At 40.0% G+C, this 16,782-nt stretch overlaps 2 protein-coding genes across 8 annotated transcripts in view; both read left to right on the forward strand.

Annotated features, from left to right (window-relative positions):
• The window catches only part of tead1b (TEA domain family member 1b), a 50,285-nt gene extending 47,885 nt beyond the window's left edge, over positions 1-2,400 (forward strand). For all 7 annotated transcript variants that reach the window (XM_085454111.1, XM_085454119.1, XM_085454128.1 and 4 more), the window contains one exon: positions 529-2,400. In XM_085454111.1, the coding sequence (XP_085310237.1) occupies positions 529-642 (114 nt within the window). In that variant the 3' untranslated portion in view covers positions 643-2,400. The remainder of the gene's footprint in view (positions 1-528) is intronic.
• A 3,667-nt stretch (positions 2,401-6,067) lies between these two features.
• rassf10b (Ras association domain family member 10b) lies at positions 6,068-7,414 on the forward strand. The gene has a single exon (XM_085450641.1). The coding sequence runs from the start codon at positions 6,068-6,070 to the stop codon at positions 7,397-7,399; it is 1,332 nt and encodes a 443-aa protein (XP_085306767.1). The 3' UTR covers positions 7,400-7,414.
• Positions 7,415-16,782: the final 9,368 nt, after the last annotated feature.

Raw genomic sequence — 16,782 nt, forward strand, 5'->3', positions numbered from 1 at the left:
TCATTCATCTTGGGATTTAGCATAGAGAGCGGTAGAATAAACGTTTTAATTCGAGTTGATTATTTTTGTTGCTGAGTGTGCGCTCTCAGTGATGCTGTTTATTTGTAAGGTGACAGCTTCACATTAGAGCTCTGAAACTTCAGACTGGATCAAATTAAAGACAAAAAGTTACTTTGGAAAAAACAAAACAAAAACACAACTCACTTTCCCACAGCCTAACAAACAGGAGTTAACAAGTTGTATATATAAAACATATTCCCTCGATAGAGAGTTTAAATTGCACTTAAAACCTCCTGTAAATAAAAGAGTAAAAAATGTGGCTCTCCTGGCCAATTTTAAACTGGTACTGAACATTTAACCGTGCGCGCACACACAGCTTCAGAACTCTAACAATGCATGCGTCTGTCTTTTCGCTCAGTTTCCCGTCCACGTCTTCAAACTCGGTAACCATCCTTTGCTGCATCCATTTCTCTGTTTATTTCCCGCTGTGCAGCGCTTCTCCTCTAAAGTAAGTGCTCTCTCTTGCAGGTGGTGACAAACAGGGACACCCAGGAGACGTTGCTATGTATGGCGTGCGTGTTTGAAGTTTCGAACAGTGAGCACGGCGCGCAGCATCACATCTACAGACTGGTGAAGGAATGAATCCGCTTGGAGCTCCTCCTTTTCATAGACTTACCAACCTCAAAACAAAAGTGGCAGTGCCTCTACACGAAAGTCATACCTACAACGCTCTTTGGTCAAGGTATCAGGTGGAGTCGTTGTTATAAATCTGTTTTAATATAAGTGTTTGTTATTTGACTGCAGCTGTGAATTGCGGTACAGTTGTTTTAATGTTTGAATATGGGAATTTTAAATATGTTGGTCTCTGTCGGGTATAAATGTGGCCATCCTTAAAGAGTTTCCTGGATGTGTTTGGTAAATGAAAATGTGTGTGTCGGTTTTTTCTGCTTTGTTAATGTAGACTAAGGAAAAAAAAAAAAGACAAAAGGACACGGGCCTTTTTTTGTTTTTCTATCAGCGGCATGGTTGCGTTCTGTGTAATATGTTTGAGGCTGTTTTGTATGTCTGTACTTCATGATTTGTGAGCATACATACTGTAGATACGCAGACATGAAAACACACACAGCTGTTAAACTTTCCAAAGAAACAGAACAACACTATACGTGCAGTGGCCGAAAGCAGGTGGTTGCGAAATTACTACATAAGAACGCCAACAACTGAGCTTTCGGTAATATTTATCCCTGTTGAAGCACTCCCAAGTTTTAGACACCAGAATGAATGCACTGTGAAAACACTACAGTTTGCCTGCATCCGCTCCGTAAATGTAGGAAGTCTCACCGCCTGCTAAGCATTTCAGCGCTGCAAACAAATCGTTTCTCTGACAATGGCCATGAGAATTTTTTATTTTTATTTTTTTTAAATATGTGAGTCCTGCTAAAATGACTCTAATCGGACTCGTATCTGGTCAGAAAGCACTTTGTTTCCCTTCCTGTGCTTGCCTTAGTGATGCTTGCGTCTATTCTGTTAATTCTGCGCTTTAAAAAAAGAAAAACTAAAAAACTGTTTAACCTATCGAGACACTACAAAATCATAGACAGCAATGCGTCGTTCAGCATGCTGTGGTTTTGCCCCCCACCCAACACTCTGGGATCGCCGTGTGATAACTCCAAGCCAGAGTGTTGCTGCCTTCATGGTCACACTATGTTCACATGTTTCTGTGGCCTACGCTGATTGCCGAGCCTTAAACACGTACAAACTGTATGTGAACTCCAAAAGATGCCACTAAAACTGTGATCTCTACATTGTGTTTGTGTTGTGTAAAATAAATGAATGACAACAACAACAACAAAAAAAATCACAATTCAAATCTGCCAAAGCCTAAGTGTACAGTGCCTTAGAGTATACTCATTATCCTGCATTTACCCTGTTTTCTAAGTCTAAAATTAGTTTTGTGTGAGACGGGCAGAAATAACTTACAGATGTATTATTTGGTTCATCTTCACATCTCAGAAATCACGGTTCTCGAAATCGGTACACTCCTAGAAATACAGTTTTTGTTGTTGCTGGGGTTTTTTTGGGGTTTTTTTTTTTTAAAGAGGCAGTACACTTATATTCAATTATGTTTGCAAATTTAAGCTCAGAAACAGGTTATTTTTCCTGTAACGCTGTAATATGTTCCTAAAATATCAGCCTTTCTTTTTTTCCTTCCTTCTCTAAGAGTGTACTATAAAAAGACTGACTGCCTTTCCTGTCGCAGAAGACCAAAAATACAGAGATGCAGTCAATTATTGTTGTGTCCTGCATGGTAGCAAGGAAGTGCCTTTGGTTCAGATTTTCCAGCTTAAAAAAAAAAGATCAAACAGAAATTATAAATTTAATGTTGCCAGACCAAAAAAAGAAGAAGAAGAAGAAGAAAAAAAATAAGACATAAGTGAAACAAATCACCACATTGCCTTTCAAAGGACTGTAATGACAGCAGGGGAACATGGTTACTAAGGAGAAGAAATAAATGATATTCATTTTTATTACATTGTAAATTGATTTCTCAAACCCAACTATTTCTTCGCTTAAGGTTAAAGATTTTGTCTAATATTGAACGGCCACTGACTGCATGCAGGATGTCAACAGAAAAACACTGAAGCTGTCTGCTTCGTGCACACTTGCAGGCTCAAGTGTTTTTGTTTTTTTTTGTTTGTTAGTTTTTTTTTTTAAACGAGGCTTTTTTTGGAAGCATTATGGTTTCACAATGTCACAGCTGTGATGGCGAAAAGGCAGGGACCGACACGAGCTTTTATCCATTAGAACAAAAAAGAAAAAATAATGTTTATTTAATATTAATTCTACAGTACAGACTCTAAAAATGAAACTTAAGATTGTTTTACGTGTTTAAATCTGTATACTTTCATTGTAAGGATCATAATTACTCAAAACATTTACTATTTCTTACAGAAATTATAATCATCTTAAAGTAGTTTAATCAACAAAGCTCTAAATAATTGCAGACAATGTCTTGGGGTGGGGTGGGGGTGGGGGTGCAGATAAAGTTAAATGATTCAGTATTTTTGCCGCAGTTCTGTGAACACTGTGGACTTTATTTTTCTTTTATGCTTACCTTGTGTATCTGTTCACATTTATCGATTACAGTTAGATGTTCCTGTTTTCTTATTGTACTTGTATACAGTCGTACCCGGTTTTGTGATGACATTATCTGTAATATTGCGAGCCCAGTGAGATGGTAATGATGTTACTGCTGCACTGCTGGTACATTTTTACATTTTAACACTAAAACAGCAGGACTGACGCCTTTGATGGCACGGATGTCTGGTGGACTCTTTGCCCCGGAAAGTGGACGCGCCAAGTCAAGGAATCGCAGCTACAAGCATATCAGCTTTTGCTAAGAGTAGGTACTGGTACCTGGCTTTAAAGTGATTCTTGACATATAGCTCATGAAATGTAAACTGTCATTTACATATTTGGGTTTTGTGTGCAGATTTTTTTCAGCACCCCCTTTGTAAAAAGGTGCTTTCTATAAAATTATATCTTGGCTTTTCTTGGTACAGATGTGTGATCTCTTTTCATATCCATCACTGTAAAGTGTTGGAGCAAAGGAGAGAAAAGAAGCTCTGCTCTGTTTGTGTTCTGCATATGGTCTTGTCTTTGCTCCGTAACATTATGATGCCTTCTTGACAATAGTAGATATTTTGTAGCTTTCTAGATACTTTGTATGTACGCAATATTGAAGTTAAATAAATCTGAAAAAGATTGCTTCCTTTTATTTTTCTCACTTGAATCTTTGCTGTGTGGATGAGTCTGTTAACTCCTTGACTGCAAAGGCCTCACATCAACAGTAGATGGAGCATGTGAGAGAACATAATTGAATGTGCATCGCTGTAATGGCAGGACTCGCCACAAGAGGGAGACACCATTTAATCAAAGTGCTACAGATTTCTGTTTTCTTGCTCAACCTTTTTAAATCAGAGGTTCTCAAGCTATTTCCAGCACACCAGCTTCAGAAACCAATTACAGTTCAGCCCCACTCCCCACAAACTGTCAACACACAACAATGTAAATAAAAAGGATTCAGATTTCTGCATTAGTAAAGTGCGTTTTGTTTATTTTCCCTCCAAAAATCATATTTATTCGTCCATCCATATTTTCCCCTGGTTTCCTGGCTGGCCTTTAGTGGTTCTGTACCCAGCAGTGATAACCCCTCAGTCAGAAAAGCACTATTTCAGTAACCAGTCTTTATATTATTACTAACACAAACCAAAACGTTTTGAATGTTGCACCTGAGATGGAGGGGCTCAAATAAGGTGCTGCTATAAATCCTACATGTGGAAACCAACCAACTACTGCTGAACAGCTGAATAAAGATTAGTGCTCCTTAAGAGAGGCTCAATAAAACTAGTAGTTTAAGTGTGTAAAGTAATACACCTCTACATGGGAGCTTTACACTTTTGTACTACTTAAATGTCACCTGAGTGATGCACATGTTTTTGTTTCCATTTGATTGGTACAATAATAACATGATGAATCAGTTCTCATGGGTTTGACTCAAGTGAAATTTATCTTTATGTGAAGGTAATCTTTCCTGATATGTGGACTGGAACTAATTTGGGGGACTGCATGCTGGTAAGTATGTATATGACTTTGCATTGTAATGTGGAAAGTAAAATTTCCACCCACTAACACACAAACGTCCTAATCCATCAAGACCAGGCACATGCTGTCACATGAGCACTAGCAAACCAGCAAAGCTAGAGGTAAATACATCTGTCAGAGATCTCCTGACAGAATAGCTGAATACTCATTTATTCTCTTTCTTTGTAAAGTCCCTGAGTTCAAGACTGAGCAAGGCTAATACTTGAAAGCAGTGAATCAGAAGAATAAGCATAACGAAGGAAAAGCTAACAGGGTCAACATTATGAATTCAAGTAAAGCAACTGAAGTGTTCCATATCTATGCTCCCTCACTCATATCAACACAGGCAAACTGACTCTGAACATTCAGATCACTGAATGCAAAGCGTGATCCATCAGCAGCAGGTAACAGTCTGCTCATTGCTCTGAACTGCAGGAAGGAGCATTTGTGTTTCTGCCTTCCTACCTTTTTCCTCTTGTTTCACTTATGTGTTTGACATGTGAGTACAGTTCACAGAATTGTGATATGTGGCTCTATCAGATGAAAGATGACTATAATTAGAAGTAAGATATTGAAAGTACTGACACTTAAGAAGCAGGAAATAAACTGAATTTAATCCTTGAAGAAGAAAATACCCCTCAGAAAACCTGCAGGTAAAACTTATTCTTTCAGGTGTTACACAAAATACATAAATTATGCACAAGGTCATTGTAGAAAAGCGCTATATAAGAATCAGTCCATTACCATGATTAGATGCCTTAGAATCCTCAAAGCCTGTTGAAGCCAGTTAGTGAAATTTTCTTTTAGCTCCAATATTTATTTATTCATATTTTTTGTCTTTTAACGCTGTTTTAACTGGATCTACAGAAAAAGTTAACAACATAACCTTAATAATGAACCAGATCTGAAATACAAAGTAAGATAAAAACATAATCCATATAAAGTACTCATTCCTATATATGTAGGTACTCATGTCCTATTTGATGCATTATGGATACAGAAACCAGAAGAACACAGCGAGCCTCCAAGCTGCTCCATCAAAGAATTCATGGCTGGTCGTTGTTCTTAAAAGCATCGAGGCTCAGGTGGAGCTCATCCCACCAAAAAAAGGTGTGTGTGTGTGTGTGTGTGTGTGTGTGTGTGTGTGTGTGTGTGTGTGTGTGTGTGTGTGTGGTCATGTGATCACAGCAGTGGCAGTCAGGACTGGGAATACCGGCGCGCAAAGTGTTTTCCTTAACTTATGCGCTCCGTGGACACAGACAGAGACACCTCCAGTCCCGACTGCAACTTTGCAGATGCGTCTAGGACGCAGCGCGCATGCACTGGACTCGGGTATGGACACTGAGGAGCTTTTCTTTCGACGAGCGGATTTAAATTTTTAAATCTACTATTGTTTAGAAGAGATAGAGTTTAGCAGAAATGCGAGATGGAGTCTGAGGAGAATAAGATATCAGTGTGGGTCTGCCGAGAGGAAAAGCTCGTCCTCGGCTTGTCAAAGCGCACAACTTGCGCTGATGTTATCAAAGTGCTTCTTGAAGACCAAAACTCCCAACAAGGGCTTTGCGCAGCACAGTCCTACTGCATCGTGGAGAAATGGAGGGGATGCGAGAGGATTTTGCCAAACAAAACTAGGGTTTTGCGGCTTTGGGTCGCCTGGGGAGACGAGCAGAGAAACGTCAAGTTCGTGCTGGTGAAGAGCGAAGTGTCTTTGGACAGCCACGGAGCCCGAAGCGCAGAGGCTCGCGTGGTGCTCAGCAAAGAGAGCCCCTGTATTATGAAAGGGACTGCGCGGTGTACCGTGAGTTCCATCTCACCTGAGAAACAGCGTCGCATAGTCAGGAAAGCTTTTAGAAAGTTGGAGAAGATCAATAAAAAGAGATCGAAGGCGGCGCGCAGAGACGCGTCTTGCGCGGAGAAGATGGAAACTTTGGTTCATTCTGTGGTTTCTCAGGATCATACAATCCGACAGCAAATTCAGAGGATTACAGAGCTGGACGCAGAGATCGAAAGGTGCGAGGCGAAGGTGCACATGGACAGAATTAAAAGGCACGGGGCCAATTACGTTCAAAATACGTATTTGGTTGATGTCGCTGCGGCTTCCAGCCACGAAGTGGAAAACCTGCGTTCGTCTGACACTTTGGCCAAGCTTGAAAAGTATTTCCGACACCGTGAGGAGGTAGTTAGACTACAGGAGGAGTTGTGGGAGCATGAAACCCTTATAGACGTGATCACAGGGGAGATCCAGGATGAGCTGAACCACCGCTGGATGCAGCGGAGGAAGGAGGAGCTGCAACGTAAAAACTTGGAGTCTGGGGATGACTCGCTATTCCTTCCCTCCACCGAAGTGGAAACATCACCAGAAAATGAGCAGCTTTTGGAAGAAGAGAGGATCAAAACGCAGTTAAATGCCAGTTTATACATCGGCCTGCGCCTCAACGCGGATTTAGAAGCTATTAGGAGCGATTTAGAGCTGACCGAGCAGATTTGCGGGGAGAGGGAGAGGGAGATAAGGGATTTGCTGGAGAAAGTGAACACTTTGGGCATGGAGGAGGGGACAGACACTAAGAAGAGATATAGCCACGGGGCAGACGTTAAGACGGGGATGATGAGCACTTTGCAGAGAAAAAACGGGTGGGTGGAGCAAGCAAGGGGGTTGTCAAAAACTCACAATGTGAACGACGACGATTCAGACACTGGCTTAAGTTCTCTGCACAGTCAGGACTCCGACAGCCTCCCTGTGTGGGAATCATTAGTTTAATATTTTCCTTGGAAAACTGGCTTATCTATGTTTCTAATTCTCAGGGGTCATAAGTACTCTGACATAAACAAATGAATGTTTTTCCCCACTTTCAACATATACGTATTGCTTTTTAAAATGTATTTTCTTAATCTTTTTTTTCTGTTTACAAGAAAGCCGCAAAAATCAATAAAAAAAAAACTTTAATAAACAATACAAACATGGTTCTATTTGATTTTCTTCTTTATGTTTAAAAAAATAGTTTAAGGTTTTTTGGAGCCTTGAGTAGCAGTTAGGATAGCAGCAGATTTCTCCAACCCCTGCCATAATGTTCGCCTCAGAGTCAGCAGGGCACCAGACCGAAAAAACAAAGTCAAAGGCTTTTGGATGATTCTGAAGATGTTTAAAAACAGCAGTATCAGCAGTAGCTTTCTCAGACTCTAAGAGAAAGAAAAAAAAGCCTTTTTGGTAAATCAGTCAGACGTAAAAATATCTGAAGTCAAAACTGAGGCGCAGAGCTCAAACGGGAGGTCTGATCTACATCCTGACAGCTCACTGAGCACAGCTGACCTTTTCCTCTCAGATCGACGATGGCATTTTGCACACAGACATGAACGACACAAGTCTTACATCGACACTGGCTGCTTTTCGGCAGCACACAACTCCCTCCCACAGTTTATATCTCCCAGCTGCTAAAAAAAAAAAAAAAAAGAGGCTTTGGGTTTTATTTCCCTAAAATAAAATAGCATCTTTTTTAATCTTTTATGAATCCCTGACAAGCATGTTTGTTTTTTTGTGTGTGAAAATGAAACCCTTAAGGAGGAACCCTGATTTAAAGATTTAGAGGTTATGTGGCAATTTTATCAGATCACTTGACAACCTTTTTACTGTGAGAATAATCAAAATGATACGATATACAGACTGTAATTTCATGAGGTCAAGAGCAGCTCTTGTCACATTTTCAATAACTGCTTACTTTTTCTTTTTTCCCTGACATCCGGGGAGCCGTCAAACTAGATTTGCTTTTAATCTGATAGTCTGACAATCTTCCTCAGTCCATTGCATCCCAGCATGTAATAAGCTGTTAATCTCCTTTCTCAATGATTAATTATTTATTTAACAGCCTCAAGTTAGCTGGATAAGTTTTTTAAAATGTATTTAGGAAATTAGATTTTTAAGATTCCTTTACCAAGAGAGACTCCACGGTCTATATCTTTGTGTATCATTGTGTGTGATCTTCTGCATACCTTGGTCACAATGAGTGGTTATTTGAGCTTCTGTTGTCTTCCTATCAGCATAAAAGCAATCTGGAAATTTTCCTCTAACATTTGGTGCGAACAAGTCACTCTCAACTAGAGAACTGCTGCTCACAGGGTGATGCTTGGTTTGAACTTCAGTGGCTCATCTTGACCATGTCTGCATGCCTTAATGCACTGAACTGTCGCCATGTGATTGACAAATTATATATTTGCATTAACAAGCAGTTGAACAGGTGTCCAACAATTACAATTGAGATGATCTTTGAGCTGAAGTTAAACTTTTTGCTAAATTTGAAGGAAGTCCCTCTAAGAGTTCGAGTGATAGTCATGAAGACGGGACAGATAAATAATCTGAAAATATAACGATTCTCTGCCATGACTCTTACAAGTGCTGAAGCATGATCATTTTAAAAGAAGACCTGGATTAATGACAACAAGATGATATCATCAGCAAAACTGGACATTTCAGTGCTGAGCTATTAAACCAAACACAATATACTCATGCAAAAATGTATTTTAAATGTGTTTTAGTTTACTGAGAATTCACTAATATGCCTTAGTTACGATAAGATCGAGGCACTCAAAGTTATTAAAAGAACAGCATCAATTTTACAGTCTGATATATTTATTCTGTCACAGTGGGTCTAAGAAAAATAAAGCCTATTGTGAAACAAATTATAATGTAAGCCTGCTTCAGCTCAGTCACGAAGCAGGACAGATTGTAATGGACGACCAGGTCTTGAGAGAGGATCGTCGGTGCCATTCTTCCCTCCATGCAGGACCTGTAGGAAACGGGCAGACAACATCTCTGCAGACCCCTCACACCCCAGACATAATCTGTTCAAACTGCTGCCCTCAGGCTGGCGTGACAGAGCACTACCTACTAAAAACAACCGCCTTTAAGGCAGTTTCAGGTGATATGCACATTGCACTACCTTTACCTTAGAATATAAAGCCCCTTGAGGCAAATGTTGTTGTGATTTGATGCTATACATATAAAATTAAGTAATTTTAAGTAAGTAATTTTAATTAATTCATGTATTTGTCAATAAATGTATTTACAGTGTTACTTCAGGTCAAATACGTTGGAAATTCAACTTAGACCTTTAGTCTCGAGCTGTATTATAAAGTGATACTAATATCATCACTGGGTCCTATTTTTCACTGGTAATAAACAAATATTTAACAAACCCGACACATTATCATATCAGTTAATATCCTGAAACACACACACACACACACACACACACACACACACACACACACACACACACACACACACACACACACACACACACACACCTTTGTTCTTTGAATTTAGGCCAACATTATTGTTAAACAAGGGGAAGTACTGTATTACATGCTATCTGAGTGGCAGCCTTCCTGCCTCTTAACACGCAGCAGCCCCCCCCATCCTCAACACTCTCCCATGGTTCTGTTTTCTGCTTCCACTTTGTTACACTAAACTAAACATATATTGGTCTGACCTATCAAGGGAAAGGAAAAAAACAAAAACACCTTATTTTCACAGGCGAGGGTGTAACAGTGCATGTGGCATTGTCAGAGGAAAACAGAAGCTCATTCCTAGGCTTTTGTGTCAGGGGCAAAGTCTGTGTGCACTGTTTCCCACACGACTCAATGGAGCTGCATAAATGTCAAGTTTTGATTATGCTGAGTGTCTCCTAATCCCTGGAGTCTTTTGAAAAGAAATGCAGGAATCTTAAGAGTTCTCGTCTTCTCTTTTTGCAGAGGTAGTCTAATTAAACAGCCAGAAGGTTTGTGAGAAATGCTGTGGACACTATTTTTCTCTCTTGTATGTAGACAGTGCCTGTCTTTTTGTCTTGTATGTCCAAGATGTGGCGTTTTCAGTGTGTTTCTTGACATGTACATAAACACGTGCAACTTACAAACCTGTGACTTCTAACAAAACCTGCCAAGCTTTATGAAAAGAAAAATGTTGTAGTCTTTGTTCTGGGTCATCACAGGGATCACAGGTCGCATGATCAGAGGTTAAAGTCCCTGAAGCATGGTGGCAGTCTGGCTCTTTCTGCTTAAACACCAGGAATCAGAGGCTCTTTATGCCTAAAGAGAAATGTTTCCTGGGGTAGGCAGCAGGGGACAGAGGTCTCTGCAAAGCCACTAAATCATTATGTCACTTTAATTAAGTCTACAAAAAAGTACGGGACACTCTTCATGCATCAGAGAACATGACATCCTGAAGAATTTCCTCTTCAGATGTCAGCAGGTGGTGTATTGACCTAAGTGCTGATATGTCAAGACTTAGCCTGGGCAGCTCTGATTATTAGAAATGTCTTTTTACTACCTGAGATAAGTTATATTAGAAGACTGTAGAAAAGACAGAGGTTACTGGTCAACTTTCATTGATCTTAAACTATAGAAATCTGACCACATCAGATCACTGGTATGGGCTACAATGGACCCTTAAACCTTACAAACATTAGAAGCTTATAATCAGTTTTCTGTGTTACTCCACAAATGTTGCAAATGTAACACAGGAGAAAATAAAGTTCCCTTGAAACCTAATTGAGGTTAGGGTCTGAGAACATAATTTTTTATGCCTATAGTATTTTTGACAGGTCAACAATATATTAAACTACATCAAACTGTGAAAGATAAAGCACCTTGTTACATTAATTATATAGAAATATAGTAATTCCTACTTCCTAAACTAAATTCCTTGCATTCAAGGAAAAAGTGAACTCCTTTTAATGACACAAACCTGCCAATGTCCCATAATCCCTGGAATGTGCCCCTTTGTGTTCCTGGCAGCCTTTGTACAGTCTCACAGAGTGAACTGCTATGAAGTCACTAATGAAGGTATTGACTTGACAGCCAGGACTTCAATATGAGCGTTGAGGTGTGAGCCATTCAGGGCACTGGGCCTGCTGCTTACAGACTGGGGCTGTCAGTGTGCGCTCATTAGACCTCATTGTGCTGCTGGCAGGTGTGTTAGTCCTGCAAAGCTGGTCGGTGACCCCGGGACCTTGTCTGTGGGATACTGTACAGTCCCTTTCCAAGGCCTGTCACCTCCTGTAGAAGAAGACGTAGCCCAGATCTGTCACCAACAGGTTCATTACCCTCCACTTACCTAAATCAGGGCCAATGCAGGGGCAAATATTGTAGGGAAATCTCCTGATATTATTTGCTTACCAACCTAAAATACATTAACTGGTGTCATGAAGATCTCATGGCCATCTGAAGAATGCCCATTCTTTGAAAAAGAATCAGCCTTTTTTGGTATAATTCTAATTTTGTGATTAATCCATAAGCGATTCATCACAGAGGCACACAGATATTCTCTCATCTCTTAGCAAACTATTGCTTTGCCTGGACAGAAGATTTATTTTAACACTTTAAATAAAGATTGACTCAAATATTTGTTTAGTTCTAGCTGGGACCCTGTCCTGGAAAACTTTTCCAGCAGAAGATGTATTATTTGCATCATCATTCTCGACAGTATCAGCGTTTTTGTGGTACAAATTTAAAGGCTGGTCTACATTTATAATAATTAATTTTAATACTGTTCAATTCAATTCACTTCAATTAAATTGATATAGCGCCAAATCACACAACATGCTGTGGTAGAGAGCCAGAAATTATGAATTAACTCCTAATTAAATGCAGGTTGGTGTATAAACATATGGTGAGTAAAAAGAGGTGAGAGAAGGAGAAACACTCCGTGCATCATGGGAAGCCACCAGCAGCCTAAGTCTATTAAAGCATAGCTATAGTGGATTCAGGGTCACCTGATCCAACCCTAGTTTTGTCAAAAATGAAAGTTTTAAGCCTAATCTTAAAAGTAGCGAGGGTCTGTCTCTCAAATCCAAGCTGGTTCCACAGAAGAGGGGTCTGAAAGCTGAAGGCTCTGGCTCTCATACTACATTTAAATACCCTAGGGACCACAAGTAAGCCAGCTACCTGAAAGTGAAGTGCTCTAGTGGGGTGATATGGTACTATGAGGTCTTTAAGATAAGATGGGGCCTGATTATTCAAGACCATGTATGTGAGAAGAACATATTTGTTTAAAATGCACATTGAAGTACACAAGTTTTCCAAGAGCCGATGTGTACCGGAAACCTACGCATACGGATCAGCATTTAAGGTTGACTCTCATCATCCACTGGAGCATAAACTGGGTGTCATTAGGACGCTACAACACAGAGCCAGCACCATCCCCACAGACACAGCGGCCAGGGAAGCAGAAGAACATCACACATCTACACCATACGATGCATTCGCAAAGCCACCAGCATTGTGGCTGATCGGACACACCCCTCTCACACACTCTTCACACTCCTGTCATCTGGAAAAAGGTACCGAAGCATTCGGGCACACACATCCAGACTGTGCAACAGCTTTTTTCCATAAGCCATCCGTCTCCTCAGCAAAAAGGGACTGACTGATAAACACGCACACGCACGCACACACACACACACACACACACACACACACACACACACACACACACACACACACACACACACACATACATTATCACTCAGCTTAACTCAACTACCTCAAAACATTGAGACTGGACTGACTAATCAACACAAGCGCAAACACACTGACCTACACCACTAAACCATCGTACACACCAACCTGTAAATGCTCTTTTGCACAATATTATTACTGGACTTTTTGCACTAACTTCTGCACTTCCTAATTTTTGCTGCTACACTAAGGAATGTTTACTGTTCCTCCACTACCTCACCTCATCATCACAAAACCTTATTATTATGTTACGTTGTGTTTTTCTATCATTCTGTCACTTTGCTGCTCTTGTTTGCACATTTGCACGTGCACTTTGTTGTCTGCTGTCTGATAACAAAAAAAAAGTCTTCCTTAGATAGTTAGATAGTTTTTTTTTTTTTTTTGTTAATTTATGTTGTAATTTATGTTAGGTCAGTCTGTCTTGTCTCTGCTAGCCAGCTAACTAGGCCTCTTAGTTAGCTAGTTTAGTGTTTTCTGTTAATTTATGTTGTAAATTTATGTTGCATGTAGCACCTTGGTTCCTGGAGGAACGTTGTTTCGCCTCACTGTGTACTGTTAAACTGTATATGGTTGAAGTGACAATAAAGCCAACTTGACTTGACTTGACTAGAGAAGGCCCTGAGTAAATGTGGTTATCCCAGCTGGACTTTTGTCAAAGCTGGGAAGGCGCCAAAAGAAAGCTCCAGCCGATCCAGGAGAGAAGGACAACCGCTGCATAAGCAAAAACCTGTAGTGATCCCGTACATGTCAGGAGTATCGGAACAGTTGAGATGCATTTTTTCTAAACACCGGGTCTCTGTGGCTTTTAAACCCCTAAACACGCTGCGCCAAAAATTGGTTCACCCCAAGGATCGGGTCCCCGACACAAACAGAGTAACATAGTGTACGCTGTTAAGTGCCAGGAGGATACATCAGGGAAATCAAACAACCTCTGGCGAAGCGGATGGCACAACACAGAAGAGCCACCTCGTCAGGCCGGGACTCTGCAGTCTATTTACACCTACTGGCCAGTGGACACTCTTTCAGTGATGAGGATGTACACATCCTGGGGGAACGCTGGTTTGAGCGCGGAGTCAAGGAGGCCATTTACGTGAAAAGGGAAAGACCATCTCTGAATCGAGGAGGGGGCCTAAGGGTACATCTTTCACCATCTTACAATGCTGTGATTGCAGCCATTCCCCAACTCTCTGTGAATGGTACCCATGGCCATTGATCATTGCTCTTTGATCAGTGGTTGTTGATCAGTGGTCATGAGAATTTGCATAATTATGATGAAGGAACTGACCTCCCAGCCCATTGTTCCTTCAGTGGGCTGGTTTCAGTCATTATGCAAATGTACTGTTTATAAGATTTGGGGAAACCTGCAGTCAGCTCAGACTGAAGAAGTCACTCTGATGAGTGACAAAACGTTTCTCCCACTGAAAACACTACATCCAGATGAACAGAATCAACTTTTGGAGAGAGTTTTTAATTAAATGGGCTGCACAGACAATCTACACAAAACACCATTGCATTGTAACAGGAAGTGAATTATTGTACCAAGACCAAGTAAGTGAGTGTATGATTTCGCATAAATTTAACTCAAACCTCTGATATCTGTTTTTCCAGATTGTTCCAGAAGTCCATTGTCTCAGATCAATTTGCAAAAAGTGTACATAATAATGTAAAAAGAGTCAGCTATTTATTTATATAATTTTGGTGGCACTTTCTATTACAGCTCGGTAATAAAAGGGTAATAGCAGGGTAACAAAGGGGAAACAGAATAATAATGTGGTAAAGTTATTACTATGCAATTACCAAAGGAGTAACCATGTAATATCCAAGTAATATCATGGTAGCAACAGTGTTTACAGCTGAGTAATATTACCCTGAAACTTATGTAATCGGAAAATAAGGGATCTTACCAGGCTAAAAGACAGTTTTGCAAATTTTAAAAATGTGCTCCACGTTTTTTTCTACCTGAAATATAATATATATAGTACATTTATTTCTTATGTGTTGTCATCCATGTATAAACTATGCTGTGAGGGAGTGTCCTCTACACTCCAATGCATTCTAATGCATTCATTTGTGTTACTTGTTTAAACTTTATTATTAGCATTTTGCATAAGTGTTTCCAGTTCATTATAGATTTCCTGATGCTTGTTTTATTCAGCTATCATGACCATGGTATTAAAATTGCTGCTTATTACACAGAAATTACCACAGGTGTTTCCTGGCAGTCATTACTATTCTTTAAGTTTGTTTTAAACGGTTATTACCTGGTTATTATTATGCTATTAAATAGAAACAAGCAGTTTTGGATTTGCATCTTTCCTGCTTATTACACAGACATGATAAGCGATATTTCAAGGTAATAACCACCAGAGGTGTGGACTCGAGTCACATGACTTGGACTCGAGTCAGACTCGAGTCATTAATTTTATGACTTTAGACTTGACTTGAAAAAATGTTCTAAGACTTGTGACTTGACTTGGACTTTTACACCAATGGCTTGGGACTTGAATTGGACTTGAACCGGTTTACTTGAAAAGACTTGATATTTCACCCCAAATATAAAATTTAACATGCATATTATATAGAGATTGAAAATGTGACGTCATTCACGGGTAGAACCGCAAAGGATTCTGGGAACTCGTGGCAAGAGGTACTAGCGCATGCAGGCTTTCAATTAAAATCAGTCACACAGCGATAAAAAGAAACACAAAAATGTCAAGAAGCTGTTGTATTATTAACTGCAATAGCCGGTCGCATGACAGCCACGGGAAGCCGACGGGTAAAGAGATCGGTTGTTATCGGATTACGTCGCTGAAGAGAAATTGTTCGAGCCATGTTTCCGAAGTAATAAAGAGGCGACTGGATTGCAGCCATTCAAAGAGCAAATATAACGTCCCAGAACTCTCCAGCTCACAGGTTAGTCTGCTCCAAGCATTTACACGAAGGTCAGTCTGCTGTTGTAGTTAATGCGTCATTTTCATAACATAATTGGTGATATAGGTTACAAGCAAGTCTGGCGCTGAACAGAAATTGTCGTGCTATGCTCCTTTGTTTATTGTGCATAAATAGTGAATTGTCCTGACACAATATTGCGTTTCGCTTCTGTTATTATGGTACATTGACAAAAACATATACTTTTATTCACAGGATAAAACAGGTTTTTTGTATCACTAATTGCCCAGTACGATTACAGCATACAATATTATTGTCACTGCTACATTTCTGTGATGCTACCAGAAATTATTTCCACTACTAATTAATTATTGTTGAGCTCAAAGGTCCTATTAATAAACGGTTAACGAATGTGTATTTATGACGACGATTTGTGAGACTGGTAAACTTACCTTTGTTCGTACGATGGTCTTTACTTTCTACACGGTGCATTTCAAGGTCCTGCACCCATCCGTCGGTAAACTGTACCTGGGCTTGTTGCAGTGACCTGAAGTTACTAAACTTCATGAGTGTATGCACTCACTCCAAGAACCGTATGATTATAAATATGCATATAAATATGCTACGATGAGATAGCTGACTTCATCTAACTAGCAAATGTTGTCCAGGCTACGTTGGTGATACAGTTTTTTTTAAATGTGTGTGATATTTTTGTCATGCGATTTTAAAGCCGGTCCTACAACC

This window comes from Copadichromis virginalis, linkage group LG1, assembly GCF_057382275.1.
Source record: "Copadichromis virginalis isolate Kocher_CV1m ecotype Utaka linkage group LG1, C_Virginalis_male_GT1.1, whole genome shotgun sequence".
In the NCBI taxonomy this organism is placed as follows: Eukaryota; Metazoa; Chordata; class Actinopteri; order Cichliformes; family Cichlidae; genus Copadichromis; species Copadichromis virginalis.

Excerpts from the sequence above, each read along its gene's own strand:
- rassf10b (XM_085450641.1), top strand. The coding sequence starts at position 6,068 with ATGGAGTCTGAGGAGAATAAGATATCAGTGTGGGTCTGCCGAGAGGAA.